Raw genomic sequence first — 17,279 nt, 5'->3', positions numbered from 1 at the left:
ATGCCATTGAACAGATAGTATAATGATGAGTAAGTAGCAGAGACTTCAATCAGTATACTTGTGGCTTTTTAAACTTTAATGTGGTTTGAATGTAACAGGAATTTCAAAGTCAAGCCAATGAAGCTTTGGGATACACGCCTAGCCAGCAGCAGTATTTATTAGCTTTTCCTGTTTCATTTTGATAAAGTGGAGCCTTAAGTTTGATGAACCCGAGCCTTTATAATGAGCTTGGTCATAGCCATTGGGCACAGGTGTATGAGCCAGCGACTGATCAAACTGAGGCTGCGCTCCTGTCTGTGCTAACCACAGCCTGCTGAGACTCTGACATTTTTGTGTAATGGTGCCCAGTGTGGTAATAAGGCCAGCAAAGGAGTAATTGCAAACAGTGTCTCTGAAAGAAGAGCCTGTTAAAAAACAAACACATGTTTGAACTCGATCCAGTTGGAATTAGTAAAGGAATCATTCATCGAAGGGACAATGAGGAGCACTGTGATGGATGACTGTAAAGCTGTGGTTTATAAAACCGCTGATAAATGATGTGCCTTAGTCTCTCAGAATGGTATGTGATTTTATATGAAGCAAGCATGATCATTTGAGTCACTTCGCCAGAGTATTTGTTTTCACCTGGCCCCTCAAGTCCTCTTTTTTTCTCTCCCTGACTTCATCGGAACGTAATGACTGTGGATTCATTTGGTTGACCAGTGGCTGTGGGGCATCTGCTGCTTTACAACCACCACCTCACCACCTCATAAAGTGGGCTTTATCTTTACTGTACATTTAGTGTATACATAGTTACAATGACCATCTTTTTCCTCTAATGACCAGCAACATGAATACCTACATGACCTGCAATATTTGAGCCTCAAAGTATAGGTCATACTAATCCGAAACATTGAAACATTCCATGTAAATAATCCAGCTGTTTCAAAAGAGAGAGGGCACGGGTCATTTCTGTCAGACTCACAAACACAAGTCATTGTGCAGAATCTTTTTGGCTCTGGTCATAATGCTTGAGTTTTTGAATAAATGTTGTGCAAAGTTACTTTTGGCTCGGACACAGAAAAGTCAAATGATGCTTTTATGTTTCCTCTTATTATATTGAGCTGCGTTTAATCACTACTGAAGCGTCCAGCCAGGCAGTCCACACTGTCCTGACAGCAGGAGCCTGGGAAACAAACTGTCCACCTCACTGTCAGCAGATATTCACTTGACAAAATAGTTTTCAAGTAGCTTCCATGAGGAATAGGCATGAAGACAACAGTTTGAGCCATTCTTTTCATTTCCTCCATACATAGAGTATACCAGCACATGTGAAGTTTTGGTCAGGCCAAAATCAGATTTTATCTTTGATACTTGAGACTTGGTCCTGGGCTTGTGACTGATATCATCATATCCTTAAAAAATAAAACTAATAGCAACTTTGTCCAAATAAGGCAGCTGTGTTGGTGGTGCTCCATCCATGCTCCTCCAGTCTACATGTCAAAGATAATCATCCCCGAATGACCCCCGATATTTTGACCAAATCCAACATGTCTACAGCAGAGATGGTTCCTATTGGCTTATATTAGAAAACAGGCTGGTACTGTCATGGATCTTCCTTCTGTAAATACACAACATTGAATGCACTTCTCTTCACTGTAGAGCTTGAAAGGGTGTAGTATACTACTTTTACACACTTGACTCAGTGACCGCAAAGTAAGTGAATCAGGGTGATTTGACATGGTTGCTTTAATTCTCGTCTCTTTTCCCACCTACAAAAACTAATTAGATAGGTGATAGATGGATAGATACTTTATTAATCTCCAAAGAGAAATTTGCAGTTCCAGCAGCTCAACACACAAGGGCATGCAAAATAAGAACAAGAACTACTTTCAAGTAAAGAACAACTTTCAAGTAAGGAGGCAAAAATCCAATACAAAATACAAAAGAACAATATAAGAAAAAATAGTGAGATAAGAATATAGAACTAAGCTATACAGGATAGACATCTGGTGGTTGAATGTGAGCGCAGTAGTGCAGTTGTGCAAAATGACAGCGTGCAACAGTTGGTTTGTCCACACTTAAGTCCAGCATATAGGTGTGTGTGTGATAAAGTGCGTGTGTCCATGGTGTGTGGTGTGAGTGTATAGTGAGTCCGGAGTTGTTGTGTTGATTATTGCTTTTATTGCCCTCCCCGAGAGGTGTTGAGGAGCTGTACGACGTAGGGGAGGAACTTTTCAGCCTGTCAGTAGAGCAGGACAATGACAGCAGTCTGTCACTGAAGCTGCTCCTCTGCCTGGAGATGTTGCTGTGCAGTGGGTGATCAGGATAATCTATTATGGACAGGAGCTTGTTCAATGACCGTCGCTCTGCCACAGATGTTAGACTGTCCAGCTCTGTGCCAACGACAGAGCCTGCCTTCCTCACCAGTTTGTCCAGGTGTGCTGCGTCCTTTTTCTTTAAGCTGCTCCCCCAGCACACTACTGCGTACAGGAGGGCACTCGCTACCACAGACTGGTAGAAGATCTGCAGCAGCTTTTTGCAGATGTTGAAGGACGCCAGCCTTCTGAGGAAGTACAGGCGGCTCTGACCTTTCCTGCACAGACCGTCAGTGTTGGCAGTCCAATCCAGTTTCTCGTCCAGCTGCACTCCCAGGTATTTGTAGGTGTGAACCACCTCAACGCAGTCCCCTTTAATTATGACCGGTTCTGGACACGGCCTGGGTCTCCTAAAGTCCAATTAACGACTGGACTGGATTTTGTTTGTAGATCGGTTGTGACAGAAAAATGCAAGATAATTAGCCTCAGTGAACTGAGATGGTATTAGCTGATTACATCACTCAAAAACAGACTATATAATGATAAATTAGGCACAACAATATCAGTACCTTATATTATTGTCCACTTTGTTGTGTGAAAATTTTCCTGCCCCCTCAATATTTCCCCGATCTTACAGTCCCTTGCTTGTCGTTACATGTCCACTCTGGAATGCTCACCCACTTTTCTCACACTTCATGAGAAATTTCTGTCAATTTCTGCTCTGCAACAGCGCTGTGAGCAGAACACGCTTCCGGCTCCATCAGCTGTTAACCAGCAGGGAGCTCTCGATGTTGTCCAGAGAGGCTCGGCACTTTTGGCAGCAAAAGCTTTTAAGAACACATTGAACAGTTCCAGCAGGATCAGAAGATACTTCTCCCAGTTTACTGGTTCTGACTCTCACAGCATGGAATCCTGGAGCACGCCTGCTGACAAGCATCAGTTAATAGTACAGTGTCAAAAGACGCCATTATATTTGTTTACATATTGACGCTCCTCATGAATACACAGAATATGCAAAATACTAGAAACAGACACTTGACACAGCTGTTTTATACAGTGCCCTGTGTTATATGTCATGTGTTTCATATCTGCCTATTTTCCATGACCCACTTGGAAACTCTAAACCAAACAATGTGCACATTAGATCATTGTTCTTTACTCTGTCCAAATTAAAAAAAATGCACCACACTTCTCATTGACTCATGCTCAGGGTCACAAAATGTTTATGTGTGTTTCAATTTAGGTTTAATCTGTGGGTTCTGCTGCTGTAGCCAGCAGCCTCTATGGTTACAGAGAGGGTTATTGCTGTCCCCTGAAGATTGACTGTCAATGACAGTGACCTTTCCACAAAAACAGTTCATGCTAATTGATTGTTGCATAATCGACTCTACTCTTTCCAGAATACATTGTTCTGTACTGGGCTCTCAACTTTGCCAGCTTCTTTCTTTCTGAAGACTACTGTTTCTGCAGAAACAATCCACTCACATTAACTTTTTTAGAACCGGATTTCTACTATGCTAGTATGTAAGTGGACTGCTCCGATTGTGAGATGCCTGTTTATTGTCTTTTTTTCACAAGTACAGATGTACGGTGTCTTCTTCTTCTGCTCTTTAGAGCTTTTACAGTATAAAATGGTGGCTAATGTATGGACAAGGTATTAATGTTGTAATTCAGGCTGCTGATGACATGTATTGAGCATGCAGAAACACACAGGAGACTGAGACTTACAGGGAGAGTGAGATCTTAATGGAAATTTTGCTAGCATGTTATGAGATGCTGGTGATTCTACCGGGGCATCCTGTCCTGTCCTGAGATAATAGGGACATCTCAGTAGATTAAATACTACTGCCCCATGCAGTAGGAACACACAATGTACTAAAAACATTGTAAGTGTTGTTTTTCTATCAGGTTTACAAGTTCTGACCTTTTCTGCTAGCAGTTAACAACTGGTATCAGACATTTTTATTCTTAGAGATTGATGGAAAAGTATGGTCATAATTTACTTGGCTGGTATTTCCTTTCTAAAATTTGTTGAAACAGCAACAATAGTCACAACACATTCCTCCCCTGTAAAACCTCTGTGGTTTGTCAGCACTTGGGAAAGAAAGAAGAATTAGGAAAGTTGGCCTAAGGTCCGTGTGATCTCATTACCCCACAAATTATGTTAGTACAACATAATATGATGTCATATCACTCCTAGATATTCCTGGAATGTTGCTTTATACAAGAGTCGAATGGAGTGCATTTCCCTCAAGAAACCTCCTGAAGTGATTTGTTGAGGTTGGCTCTTGCAACATTCTGTGCGCCTATGAGAAGCCTGCTGGTTTCAATCAAGACTTTCCAAAAATAAAGAAACAAAATTCCTAACTGTCCTACAATTAATCTCACATGAGTTTCTGTCCTGTGTATGTCTTTGGTTAGAACAGCTTTGTCACAAAAATCTACACATTTTAGCAAGGGTGGAATTTATTGGATTTCATGGTGAAGCTTTGAGTTTTCCACAGAAATCTTGTGAAATAATGATGCTTACTATTCTATTACAAGATTAGGTCATATACAATCCAGCGCAGTCTTGCATACAGGAAAAAACCTGTTGGTTTGTAGGAGAAACAGAACTTGGTTTACTGTAAATTTGATTTGTCAAGTTCAGACACAGCTTTGATGAATTGGCAGATGTGTCTGCTGCGTCTGTTTGCTTGTCTTAACTTTAGGAACCAGAGAAATATTCAGGGGGAGGCAAAAGGGTGGCATGGAGATTTTAAGGGGTGACATATATACATGCGTACATACATATACTGATTGAGTTACGAACAGTCACATCAATATTTGCTTGTGAAAGCCCCCAAATGAAGCTACATCATTGTGGCATGTGAGCAAAGCACTGAACAGAAATATCTAAAGGTGGCATTAGAAATCAGTAAACTGTTTTATTTCCAAATACATATATATGTATACATATGTACATATATATCCACGCTCTGCCTCTCTTTAAGTGTTTAAATGGCCCGAGACCTACATTTAAAGATGATATTCACCAATTGTGTCCCTTATACTTTAATAGACACATGATCCGAGATATCCTGTGTTTTTCTGTAATGTTCAACAACAGACTGAAAGGGTGTAGAATGGAGCATGAAGGGAGGCACCTGGGCACAAAAAGACAGGAGACAGGAAGGCAGGTAGCAGACAAGGCCATCGATAGCAAAAATACTTGAATGATCTCTGAAGTCTCGGCCGTTAGCACGAGGATAAACAGACGATTTGACAAATTCTGGGAGGAAGGCCGCTGCTTTTATACTGCGGCCGCAGGTCTTGATTGAATGATTGAAAGCAGGTGTGCTGATTAAATGGCAAAAGGTAGTAAGTTTTTTAATGAAATGTGAAGGGGTTTAAGTCCTTTTTAAACTGGGGGCTTTGTATGTTGCATTTGCATGACTCATCTGAAATTTGGACATCTTTGTCTGCAGAATGAGCAGTTTAAGAGATGTTGGTAGCTGCAGGCAATCCAGAGAAACTAGTAAGCAGTGGTGAATACTTGGGTGGAAATACTATGACCTAAACTTCCCTAGGTGAATGTTAACTCACTGCCAGGTCACAGTTCTTACTTTCCATTCCAGGTCACTCGGACCAGGTGATCTCTCTTGATCTTCCTCAGGAGCCGCTTCATTGGTCCAGTTGGCCTTTTGTGAATGTTGTGAATGTTCTGTTTCAAAGGTGTATATATACCGTCCATGGTGGTGTGTGAGACAAACTCTTTGTCTTTGTCATCCGTGTGGGGTGTCCAATTTCTAGTGAAGCCCATAAATCTATCTCCCACAGTTGAAATTCCTGGCTAATGAGTCGGTGCCACCACCTGCCAAGTGTGCCGTCAGCACACCTTCTCCTACAAGACATCCCCCAAAATAAACTGCTAAACATTTATCATAACAGCATCATTATCAACGTTATCAGTTACACCCATGCTATTCCTGCTATGAAAAAAATATGCTGTGAAAAACAACTATCCTCCATTTTGAAAATGTATTCAGTGGCATTGAACGTTGTCCTGAAATGTCCTTTAAAACATCCCTGCCAGTTATTGTGGCTACCTCGCCATAGTAGAGGAGTCTATGTTGCCTGGCACGTCTTCCCTTTCCCTTCCCTTCATCAGACAATGGGAATGTCAAGTCACAGGTAAACTTTTGTTTTACAAAAGCACGAACAAAGTTTGAAGCAGGTCTATTGCACTTTAAGAAAAATGCAGGACGTTATGTCCAAAGTTACCTACCTCACATGTTGATTTTTTCAAAGTTTGGTGGAGGCTTCTGCTTTGTAATGCTGACATGATAAGAATTGCTGTCAATGTAAACAGTGAATGTAAGTCTAACAGTCCTTCAGTTTTGCAATTAGTAATAGGTGGGAGGTCAACTATATCAGGGGGACCTAGCCGGCATCTAGCTGGAGTACCTGTGAATGTGCACAGCTCACACCTCACTGTTCAGATCTGCACAGCAAGATCTGTTGCAACTTCTCATAGATATTAGATTAATTTCAGTAGAGTCAGTGTGCTCTTGTTAGGATGGTAGTCTGCATGCTAGGTTTGATTAGGAAGTGTGTTCAGCCTATATCTGGTGAAATGAGCATTAGCTTCTGACAGGCTGAATAAAGCTTATGTGTTAGTGTTGGAACTTTTTCTCTCAGATCCACAGCTGCCTCTGGGGAAGCAAGAGGCCTTTGAGACCTTTATCAGGAACCACGAGGACCATCTGGCCATTGAAGACAACAAGAACCTACTCAGACAGAGGTTAGTGATCTAGAACAAGTCGTTCAACACTTTTGATAAGTTCACATCTAGATATTGCCCCATGTTTAGTTCTGCAGTATGAGCAATGTGAGCAGTGCAATATGTGGTATTTATTTTAAGCTCCCATTTATCGATCAATCAAGCATTATCACAAATCACACAGCGAACACATGACCTGTCATGTCATTTAAAAAACCCTGACATATGCTACAGATGCATGCACTGTACATGTCACAGCACAACTTCCTCGTTTGTTGGTCACCACCATTGTACCTCAGAAAAACTGCCTTTAATCGAATGTGTTTTGGACTGAAGATTTTTTCCATCCAGGTGTCTGAGTGAAACCACAATCAAAAATGAAAACATGACCTGCTGATTCTGTGAACATTTTTCAGAAGAGCTCTATTTCTGTGAGAGCCCAATAAAGCTTTGTGTATGTAGAGACGGACTTACAGTGGGCTGTGTTTCATTTTCATTTGGACTATTAGCATTCCGGTTTCTTTATTGCCCTTCCACAATGAAAAATCTTGCATTGCACATGGTCATTGTTGCTTTACCACATTGAGTTTGTCACATTACCCATTAACGCCTGCATTCTTTGAATAGGTCAGCTGAGGCCAGAAGGCTTGGGGAGCAACTGAATGCAGCCAGAAACAGAATCAGTAAGTTGTCTCGACATGTTGCCCTCCGAAAATCACATTACATTTCAAAACTGTGAAAACATTCAATTCTACATTTAATTTGCATCATCATCATCATCATGCTAATGGAAAACAAAGGCTGTGGTACAAGCTGTGAAGAGGACTGATAATTTCCTTTAATGTTCTCTGGGTCCCAAAAGACACCAGCCTTCCTGCCTGGAAATCGTTTATGAACACATCACTGTCAGGTTCTCTCTCCCTGGAGGGTAGATATGTCGTTCAGCACATTCCTAAACCTTTCCATGACCAGGAGTTGTGATTTCCAGCCACCTAGTCTTCCAACCTGTGCTTATTACTAGCCTGGCCCAGGTTGATTTATGATGACTCTGTAAGCACACTCGTGTGTTCTTCTGGGCAATGTCCTTGACAGGTAGCCTTACTGTGCCAAAATGGCTGGCATAAACCCGAGTTTCAGTCACTGCTGAGTAATGATAAAGTTTATCTCTGAGGAATCCACTGGGCTTCTGTCTATGTTGAGAAACATAGATGCGTGTTTCGACTACTGTGTGTCGGTGCTTTGACACTTCAGGTTGTCCTTCGGCATGGATGGAGTGTACTGAAGTAAGTAGTTTTTTAAAGAAATTTTACTCAAGTAAAAGTAAAATGGCTTGTGTAAAATATAATGATATAATATACGTTACTGCATTACATTTGTAAAAGGAACATTGTGAGGCGCCGCTGTCTCACGCCACTCAGCACGCTTTGCCACTTCCTCGCTTTGATGAGCTGATAGCACTTCCAGCTAACACACTGGGGCAGTATATGTGACGCGCCAGTCTTTCTCATAAAAACGTGTATTGCATGATTTCACATGTAACATGGCCGTCTTAGTAACAAAACGCTGCTGCTATTGCACTGACTCTATGCTCAGAAATCTGTTTCGCCTCGCAGGCCTTAGTTGTTTTGTCCTGTTCATTTTCTTTCATTTGCTGAAATATGTCTCCTGTGTCATGTGTCATGTCATGTGTCCTGTACATGTGCTGTGGTGTAACGTTAATGTTATTGTGCCCTTTCCTCCTAACAGTAGATTCAGGAACCAAAAGAAACTGGCCTATGTGAAGTTTGCTGCTGCAGAGCGGCTCCATTTTTGTTTACATTGGTACACATTTAATCCAGTGGCACCAGCCGTCCACAGTCCTCCCACACACACCATAAGTCCTCTGCACTGTATTCTGGCTCATAGCCCTGAATGTCTGATCCAACCTTTACACTATTAAAATCATTTTCTTCTACATCTACAGGATCATTCTCTTCTGCCGTGGTCGTCCAGTAGTTGTTTTAGTGTGAGCGAGTAGATAACCAGGTGGACATTTTGGAGTGGTGGGGAGCCACCCTCTCTCTGTGGTGGTGGGCATGTAACAAATGTGGAATTACAGTCTGTAGTACAAAAATCAACCCGGAGTGCTGAAAATGTGGGGGTTCTGGGTGCAGGCAAAACGTACAGAAGTCTAACATTATCCATTTCCGTTTACTGCCCACATTGTAATGCTAAAAGCTGGTTTTAAATTTTGCTTTGAAGGTCCAGTGCGTAGGATTTAGTGGCATCTAGCGATGAGCTTGCAGATTGCTACTAACTGAACACCTCTCACCTCACCCTCCTACAGTAACCGCTAAAAACATGAACAACAAGAAAGGCTCTCTGCAGAGTCTGTGTTTTGTCCGATCTGGGCCACTGTAGAAACATGGCACTGCAGCGTGCTGGACTCTGTGGAAGAGAAAGTGCTCCCACTGTAGGTATAAAGAGCTCATTCTACGGTAACGAAAACATACTTCTTTCTTTCAGGTCACTGTACACTAATGAAAATGTAACTATGAACATTATATTCCATTTCTACCAATAGATTTGAATGATTGCACTTTGGTTGAATTTTTCAGTCAACTCAAAGAAGTGGAAAATATGTTATTAGGTTTGCATTTATTATTGCAAGCTATGCTTATGAATTTTCCTGAACTGTGAGTGTTTGTGGCTCATTTCACATGCTATTGAAATGGACAGGCTTACCTCACACCAGCGCCTGACATCATTGCTGCCTCAGGGTGGTGGTTTGGTAGCATTCGGCTGTTACCCTCATACATGCCAGCTTACACTTTTCACCCTTGGAATTTCAGTGTTTTTCAGCATTTAGACGGCTCCGTCAGCACATCGTGGTGACACAGCCATGTATCGTACTTCATGAAGAAATCAGCTGTTACATTGTGTAGAATGTTAACTCTTCAAATATGTTCTGCAGACATCGTTACTGTGTTGGTGTACTGTGGAGAAACTGGATTTACCAAATAAATGCAGTATTTTGATAAGATTCAACATTTTAATTCATAACCTGATTCAAATATGGAAAGATATCCAGGAAGCATCTTGATGCTGTCAGATATTATTACATTGTTAGGTACACAGAGCTGCATTCTTCCTAGATGAGAGAGTGTTTTTAGTGGACCGTGGTTGCCTCTTCTGGATGGAAAGTAGTACCATAATATTTAGCTGTGTGTTTCCTTGCCATCTTGGAAGCCCTGCTTGGAAATTTTACACGACCTGTGTCTCATGGTTAATGTAGAACACTGAAACATTTAGCATAAATAGACAAAAGCTTTGTGCTGGTTTTCGTGATGGATGTACCCAGCATTAGGTCAGTAGCAGGGGAGAAAGGAAGAGGCAGCCGCCCTCGGGGACATCAGCGTCTAAACATTTCCCTGATTTACAGTATTGCTCTTGGCCACAGCATATGACTCTGGAATCCAATCCCACTGGAGGAGCATACGTTCCAAGCCCTTTGGTCCAAAAAGTGTGAGGATGTATCAGGGATGCACATCTTCTGCAGCATGAAAGGTGTGGGGCAACTGGAAATGAGCAACATCTCCTGAGTTCTCTAACACATGTGATGGAGCATGTGGCACCTGCTTTGGTATCCCACTTTCATCCTCTGCTGAAGTGACTCAAAGACAGAGGGATTTTGGCATGGATAGGAAAGTTTATTTGACTTTAAAATGTGTGTGTGTGAATTCCAAGAAGATTGTTCCAAATACTGGTGAAGGAATATCACAGGAAAAATGTAAAATCTAACTTCTTCATTGCATGTGGCCTTTGCAACCAACGGCCACCAGATTTATCATGACTGTTGTTTTGATTTCCTTGCAGTGCTAATGTTATCAGCTGCTTATTAGAGTGGTTTATGTTGTTCCCAGTTCAGGGTATGACCTCAGACACACGGTCATGAGCACAGCTGTCCAATTAAAACACAGGATGTTACATCCAACTCTCAGTTTATTATAAACAACCTTTTATATGTTTCCTTCTATATAAGATGCTCCTATGATGCCAGTTTATTGGTCAGATTGCAGTTGTGCACGACCCAGATTTTCATATTACTTACTGTACAGTGGCTTAACAATGCATTCATTCCTCAAATACACTTAAATCGACACCCACCCAAATATTGAGAAGCTGTAAAATATGTATGATCTAGAGCTTGCTGTGGTATTTGTGTGGAATATCACGTGTAACCTCCAGGCCACAAACATCACCAAATATTTATTGAGGCATGTAGCCTGAAACCGGTCCTTTAAGACGACGGCACGTCCCCTGCCGATGTTGGGGGGAAACCCAGCGTGGTTTGGAAGAGGTTGTGGTATTGAGCCCACAGTCTTGTCCTGGAAAGGGTATAGGAGCACTCAAGTGTAATGAAATATTGCAGTCAGCACACCACACACCACTATTACTTGACACGTATGCAAATTAATCTTTTCTGGAATTTTTCTTGTCATTGAAGGTCAGAAATAGTGTTGAAATTGCATTCAGTTTTTCAACATGATGTCCTGACCAAATAGCTTTTAATGTTTGACTTCAGTCAGTGCTGAGTTTATGTATATATGTACGCTGCCAACAGCAGCAGACTTTATTCCCACACCATATTTAAGATTGTGTGAGCAGAATATTGCACAAATTGCATACGTGCATCTGCATAGTAATGTAGGATTGGGAGTAATTTAGGCATAGAGCGCATCCAATTTTCACACCATGATCCTGACAAACACTAGTCTTCATGTGTAACTGCTTGGTCTCCAGGTTTTGAAAAGCTTCAGTATGTGCCATGAATGATGGAAGTCACGCGGGTGGTGTTGGCCCCATGTGCTCTTAATCTTGCTGTTACACATTCCCTGCACTTTGTCACCTAGTCAACATAGCATACTCATGGCATAATATTTCTTAATCCTTTTATGTTATGTGAAAGAAGGAGAGTAGACAGCCATTAGCTGTGGGTCATGTTTGAGAAAGTTGTGTCCGTTGGAAGACTTGGGCTGCCCACCTGACCACAATGTAAAGCCACACGGTGTCTCACTTCATTTACATTCTCAGCTGCCCTAACTACTAATGTATGAAAACACATGGCTTCGTGAGGAGCTCCCAAACCCTGGTTCTTACTCTATAGGCATCAGGAAAAACAGTGTCATCATGACCACAAATTGTCCCTGTGTGTCATTTATAACATTTCACTTCATCTATTCACGTCTCTGCTGTCTACTGAAACCCACAATAGTGGTCTCCATTTAAAAAGAAGTATTTGTAAAGAGTTTTGAAAGATGAACTGGGGCCTCATTTATATAAAAAAAATATTCTTAGATTCATACTTAGAACTTAGTCTTAAGATTTTTTCCAATAATGTGCTTACTTTCACTTCATAAAAGATGCTAAGCCTAAAAAACCTTGCTTAAGCAGGTCCTAAGAATCCCATTTGGAAATTATGCACCTGAGATCTATAAATCTCAAATCAGATGACATTTACAGCGCCTGCTTTGTGATTTCCCCTTATATAAAGCCAGTGAGGGTTTAGTCAGGAATAGCCATGGACCAGAAGAGACAAGCAAAGTTTTGGGAAGATGAGATCACAGCAGTGGTAGAGGAGAGTGATGCCAGGCAGCATATTATTCAGAGAACTAAATAGAGGTTTGACAAATATGGGCTAACACGCAGCTTGGGAGTGTGTTGCTGCTGCAGTGGATGAGGTGGTGCAGGAAGACAGAACTGTGGCTGATATTGAAAAGAAATGGTTTGACCTTAAATTACAAGGAAAAAAGAATAGCCACACATAACCACAGCATTAAAAATCAAACGCTGAGAATAGTGACTGTTCCTCACACCTTTAATTCCTAACACATTGTTGATGAGGCTCATGCAAAGTTTACCACAGGCTTGGACACATATGCGTCCCAAACTGCAATACCCCTACATAACCAGCAGTAAAATCAAGTCTCACATCAAGTCTAGCCTTTGCTTAGGGCTGAGATCAAAATAAGGTTAAATAAAGAACTACAACTAAAGCACAACATAAGTTTGCTCATCACTGTGTGTTGCATGAGTAAATTGCAAAAAGTTTGAACGTGTTTTTTTCAGTGGAACACTGAGAGCTGATCTAAAACTTGACCTGAAATGTGTGATAACAATGTTATTCTTCATTAATCCCCGGACCTCTATTAGTGACTCAGCTTTTATCAAGGTCATTTCAGCAGGGCACTTGTTTGTCTAAAATGCTTTCAGAGTCTTCTTCTTCTCTTTGACAAAGCAAGAGCTCTAATCTAAGTGTTTTGTGGCACCAGGAGAGGTGTTGGATGAAAAGGTAGCCTCCCACACCACATTTTTTAGGGGGGAAATGATCATCTGGATTTCTCGTGTTTGGGGCTTGGGCCTTGGCTTTTAGATTGGTGACAGGATCATATTACAGAAAGGGCTGCAGGCTCGCTCCGTCTACATGCACACTGTCTAAGACCTGAGAAAGTGTAATGGAAACTCACCGCACAAGATACTGCCTTCCAATGTCTCTTTTATCTTTCAGTCTGCCTTGTAGTTTTTCCTGGTCATTTACTTAACTCACTATCCCCTTCCTTGATCACAATGTGACATTACCTCCTTTCATTTTTTTTTATTTAATGTATCTCTGAATGGTCTTACACAAACTAGTGTGATCAAACGGCACAATATACAGTATATTTTAAGCCATTTGTTTCGGAGGTGTCCTTTGCCACTACAGCACTGTGTCAAAAATTCAATATCTTCAGGAGTGCAATTCATTACTTTAATTAAGGGAAGAGAGACAGTGAAGACAGAAGAACAGGCACAAATTACTTAGCCATATGTCAACAGTATTACTGCCACAGGCGGTGATCCAAAAACCCTCCCTCGTGTTGCTTCCAGGCTCACTGGAGTCACAAGAGTTCATTTTGAGGACTGTGGAAGTGTGTATCTCAGCAGTATGTCCTGTCTGAAACGCACAACATGTCATTTCTGCCACTACAGGTCTCTCAGTCAAAACAATGAAAAGAAAAACATACGCTGCTGACGTCGTGAAGTAATGTGGGATCTTGGGATTCATTTTAAATTTGAAAGTTAGTTTTTAATTTCTTTGTACATTTGTGTTTTATTTCTCTGTGATTTGCCATCTTTGTACCTATTGTGTGTTCTTCTTTCTTCTTCTCCTTTGTTCTTTGGTTGAACTCACTTCGCCATGGCTTTAGTCATGGGATTAAACCAGCATGACAGGCTTTTCTTGTAAACCACATCTAACAAAGAGTCCTTCATGGCATCGTTGCAGTCAGTCCTATTGTCTGACACTTCTCATTTGCATTGAAGCACTGAAGACACACTTCAACACTTAAATGTAATTTACCAATCACATTCACAATTCATAATAATCCACCATGTACATATAAATCCCTATTAACATTAAAAGTTCTTATTATGACCCCTAATTATTATAATAATAGTAATAATAAAGATAAGAATTCATTCCCATAATGCCACTGTTGTTGGCTGGGCTTTCCTCTTACCTGCTTTACACTTCTGTACTGTCTAAAGATTTCTGTCCTGCTTCCACCACTCCAACTCCTCCTCTCATACTCTCTTATTATTGCACTTTCAATGGCACTTTTAGCATTTTGCATATTCATTAGCTCAGTGATATGGATCTGTTTGTTGTCACTTTGGCAGCCCTTCGAAGGGGATTATTGAATGCCCACTAAATCTGTTGTCATTGTGCAGCACGCTCAGGAACAGTCTATATCCTGGTCTCATCCTATACCCTTTGATGCATGTCTTTCTTCAGAATAACACAGTGTTAGAAAACGTCTCCATGTTTTCAGAACATGTGTTTTTCAAACGAGGTGCTTATGGGTAATTTGTAAGTCGTGTCATTAAAGAGTATGTCTCAACCTGCTCTGTGGAGAGTGTTATGAGACACATTTTGTTGTGATTTGGTGTTATATACTGTACTTAAAAATCGAATTGAATTGTTTTAAAATGTGAACATGAACATCATCCCTGGACAGTCAAAGATAGTGATAATATATTGTATAAGCCGGAGAATGATGTTGAAGAGTATAATTATGTAGGACTGCAGGAAATGTTGTACATTTTGAAGTTTTTTTTTCTTCCCTGTCACTTTCTCAGACGAGCTGAAGAAGCAGTTGGCAATGCAGAGGGCAGCTCACGGTGAGATCAACCTGGCAGTAGATATGCCCAACTGCTACACTTACAGCAAAACAATGCATGTACACATCTCCACATATTTCACTTTTGCCTGAAAGGATGAACAAAGCTGTCACCAATGAAAACTCTGTTTATCATCTTTTTGATATTGAGCTCCTTTCAGAATGGGGTGGTAAAGACTATGGGCACATAGCGAGTGCTCTTGTACTGTATGTGCAGCGGTGCCCTCTTCCAAGCCTTTGCAGTCGGCCTTGCAGACTGAGAGCTTAGTGACAAAAGGCTGGGCATCCAGCTTGAAGACTCCTTCATTTACTCTTTTCGGACTGTTTTGATCCGTGACATTAATGCTTTGATCTGGTTGTAAAGCACACAAACATCTACCTCCAGTTCAGGCGCCAAAGGCTTTTCTTGTTTTTTGAGTCCGGCATCAGAGAGCACATCACAGCAGCCTGGCTTCTGTTATCCAGGGCCAGTATTTAAAACATTGCCTTTGAATGAAATGCATTCACATGTGTTTTGTGATTTTATCTACAGTGTGTCCCCATTTTTATCTGTCTTTAAAACATTTGCCATGGCTTCTGCCTGTCCTTTTCATAGGTGTGATGGAGAATCACACAGAGGCTAAAGAGGAGGTCAGCCTGGTGGAAGAAAACCTGCGCAAACACATTGGGCAAGAAAAAAAGGCGTAAGTGTCGTAAAAGTGCATTTTAATGTACCAAATGTTTTATAGTTTCTCCCAGGACCTGCTTAGATTGATTTGACACAGCAGATGCTGTGTAATGTGGACAAAAGATGAAGTTGGTGTGGATGATATGTCCCATCAGTTACAAGAGCATCATTGAGCGTCTAAAAGCGTTGAGGATAGAGATTGAGCACCTGCAGCTGTTGTTGGAGAGGGCAAAGGTCAAGCTCCAGAAGGACTTCCAGAAGTGGTGGAGCCAGGACGCTTCCAGTGTGCAGGTGACTGACCTTACTTTGCTTTACTTCTCTATGTGACAACCGCACATAAAGCTTCTGTAAGCATGATGTAATGACAGTGTTAGTGTGTCAGAGATATGTTGATGACCTAAGACAGGAAGGCTTGTCTGTTCATAATATGAATGTTTTCTTCCGTGTGTTTTCTGAGTATTGGCCTCCATGGTACTTTATTTTGCATTTGCAATTTGATATGCATGTGTCTTTGACTTCTGAAGCTTTTATGGCACCGTTGTGACCATTACAGCCTCTGTTCTGCATCATGCTGAATGGGCCCTGGTGGGAAGATGTGTAGGAGGCAAATACATGGAAACACATTTTTAAAGTATTCCATGTGACCCAAACAAGGACCTGGGGAGCAGCTTAGAGGCAAGACAGCAACAGCATCAATACATCGTCTCAGCAGACGGAGCTTTAACAAGGACAATATGTTTATGAGGTTTCTCAGCAACACAGCGGAGGATAAGAACGGAGTCAGTGTTTATTTCAGTCCTAAATAACCATTTTGTGTGCATGCGTAAATACTTTAGCAACTTGTATGGTGAAGTACAGCGAACAGTACAGTGATAGATACTTCTCGCTAACGTTTGGGGGTGAGGAAGATGAGTTGAAAATTTGCACTAATGGATAAGACTGACTTACAGAGCTGTAAATCTACTAACCAAGTCTCTGGTCTCACACTATGCTTGGCCTGTTGTGCACATTTCATAAACCAACCACAAAGAAGATGTTAAGCAGAACATCTGACCAGCAGACACCGCTGGCTTCTGCTCTTTGGGTTTGATCTTATGAATGGAGAACAATATCTTACTCACATCTGAGCAAGGTTTGGGAATTTATTACTGAATGACAAATTGAAAGAAGAGGAAGTCTGACAGACAGGCCTTACATATGCAGTTTTGGTCGTCTAAGCAGGAAGCTGCCTTTTCCTTTCCAGCATACTTACATATATCCATCAGCTTTGTTCGACCATTTATTGCTCTGTTTTTGGAAAACAGTGCACATGTGCTTGATTAAACTTTGAGTGAGAGGTATGATGGAGCTGGAGG

The 17,279-nt window shown here is 41.3% G+C and overlaps 1 protein-coding gene across 1 annotated transcript in view; it reads left to right on the top strand.

Moving 5' to 3' along the window:
• Window positions 1-17,279, top strand: part of kif6 (kinesin family member 6) — a 55,894-nt gene that overhangs the window by 34,371 nt on the left and 4,244 nt on the right. The window contains exons 14-18 of the mRNA XM_041953162.1: window positions 6,978-7,080; window positions 7,687-7,742; window positions 15,217-15,258; window positions 15,853-15,940; window positions 16,080-16,215. Coding sequence (XP_041809096.1) covers window positions 6,978-7,080; window positions 7,687-7,742; window positions 15,217-15,258; window positions 15,853-15,940; window positions 16,080-16,215 — 425 coding nt within the window. The remainder of the gene's footprint in view (window positions 1-6,977; window positions 7,081-7,686; window positions 7,743-15,216; window positions 15,259-15,852; window positions 15,941-16,079; window positions 16,216-17,279) is intronic.

Source organism: Chelmon rostratus, chromosome 15, assembly GCF_017976325.1.
Source record: "Chelmon rostratus isolate fCheRos1 chromosome 15, fCheRos1.pri, whole genome shotgun sequence".
Lineage (NCBI taxonomy): Eukaryota > Metazoa > Chordata > Actinopteri > Chaetodontiformes > Chaetodontidae > Chelmon > Chelmon rostratus.
Note: the sequence above shows the minus strand (reverse complement) of the source record. Positions and strands in the feature narration are given on the sequence as shown.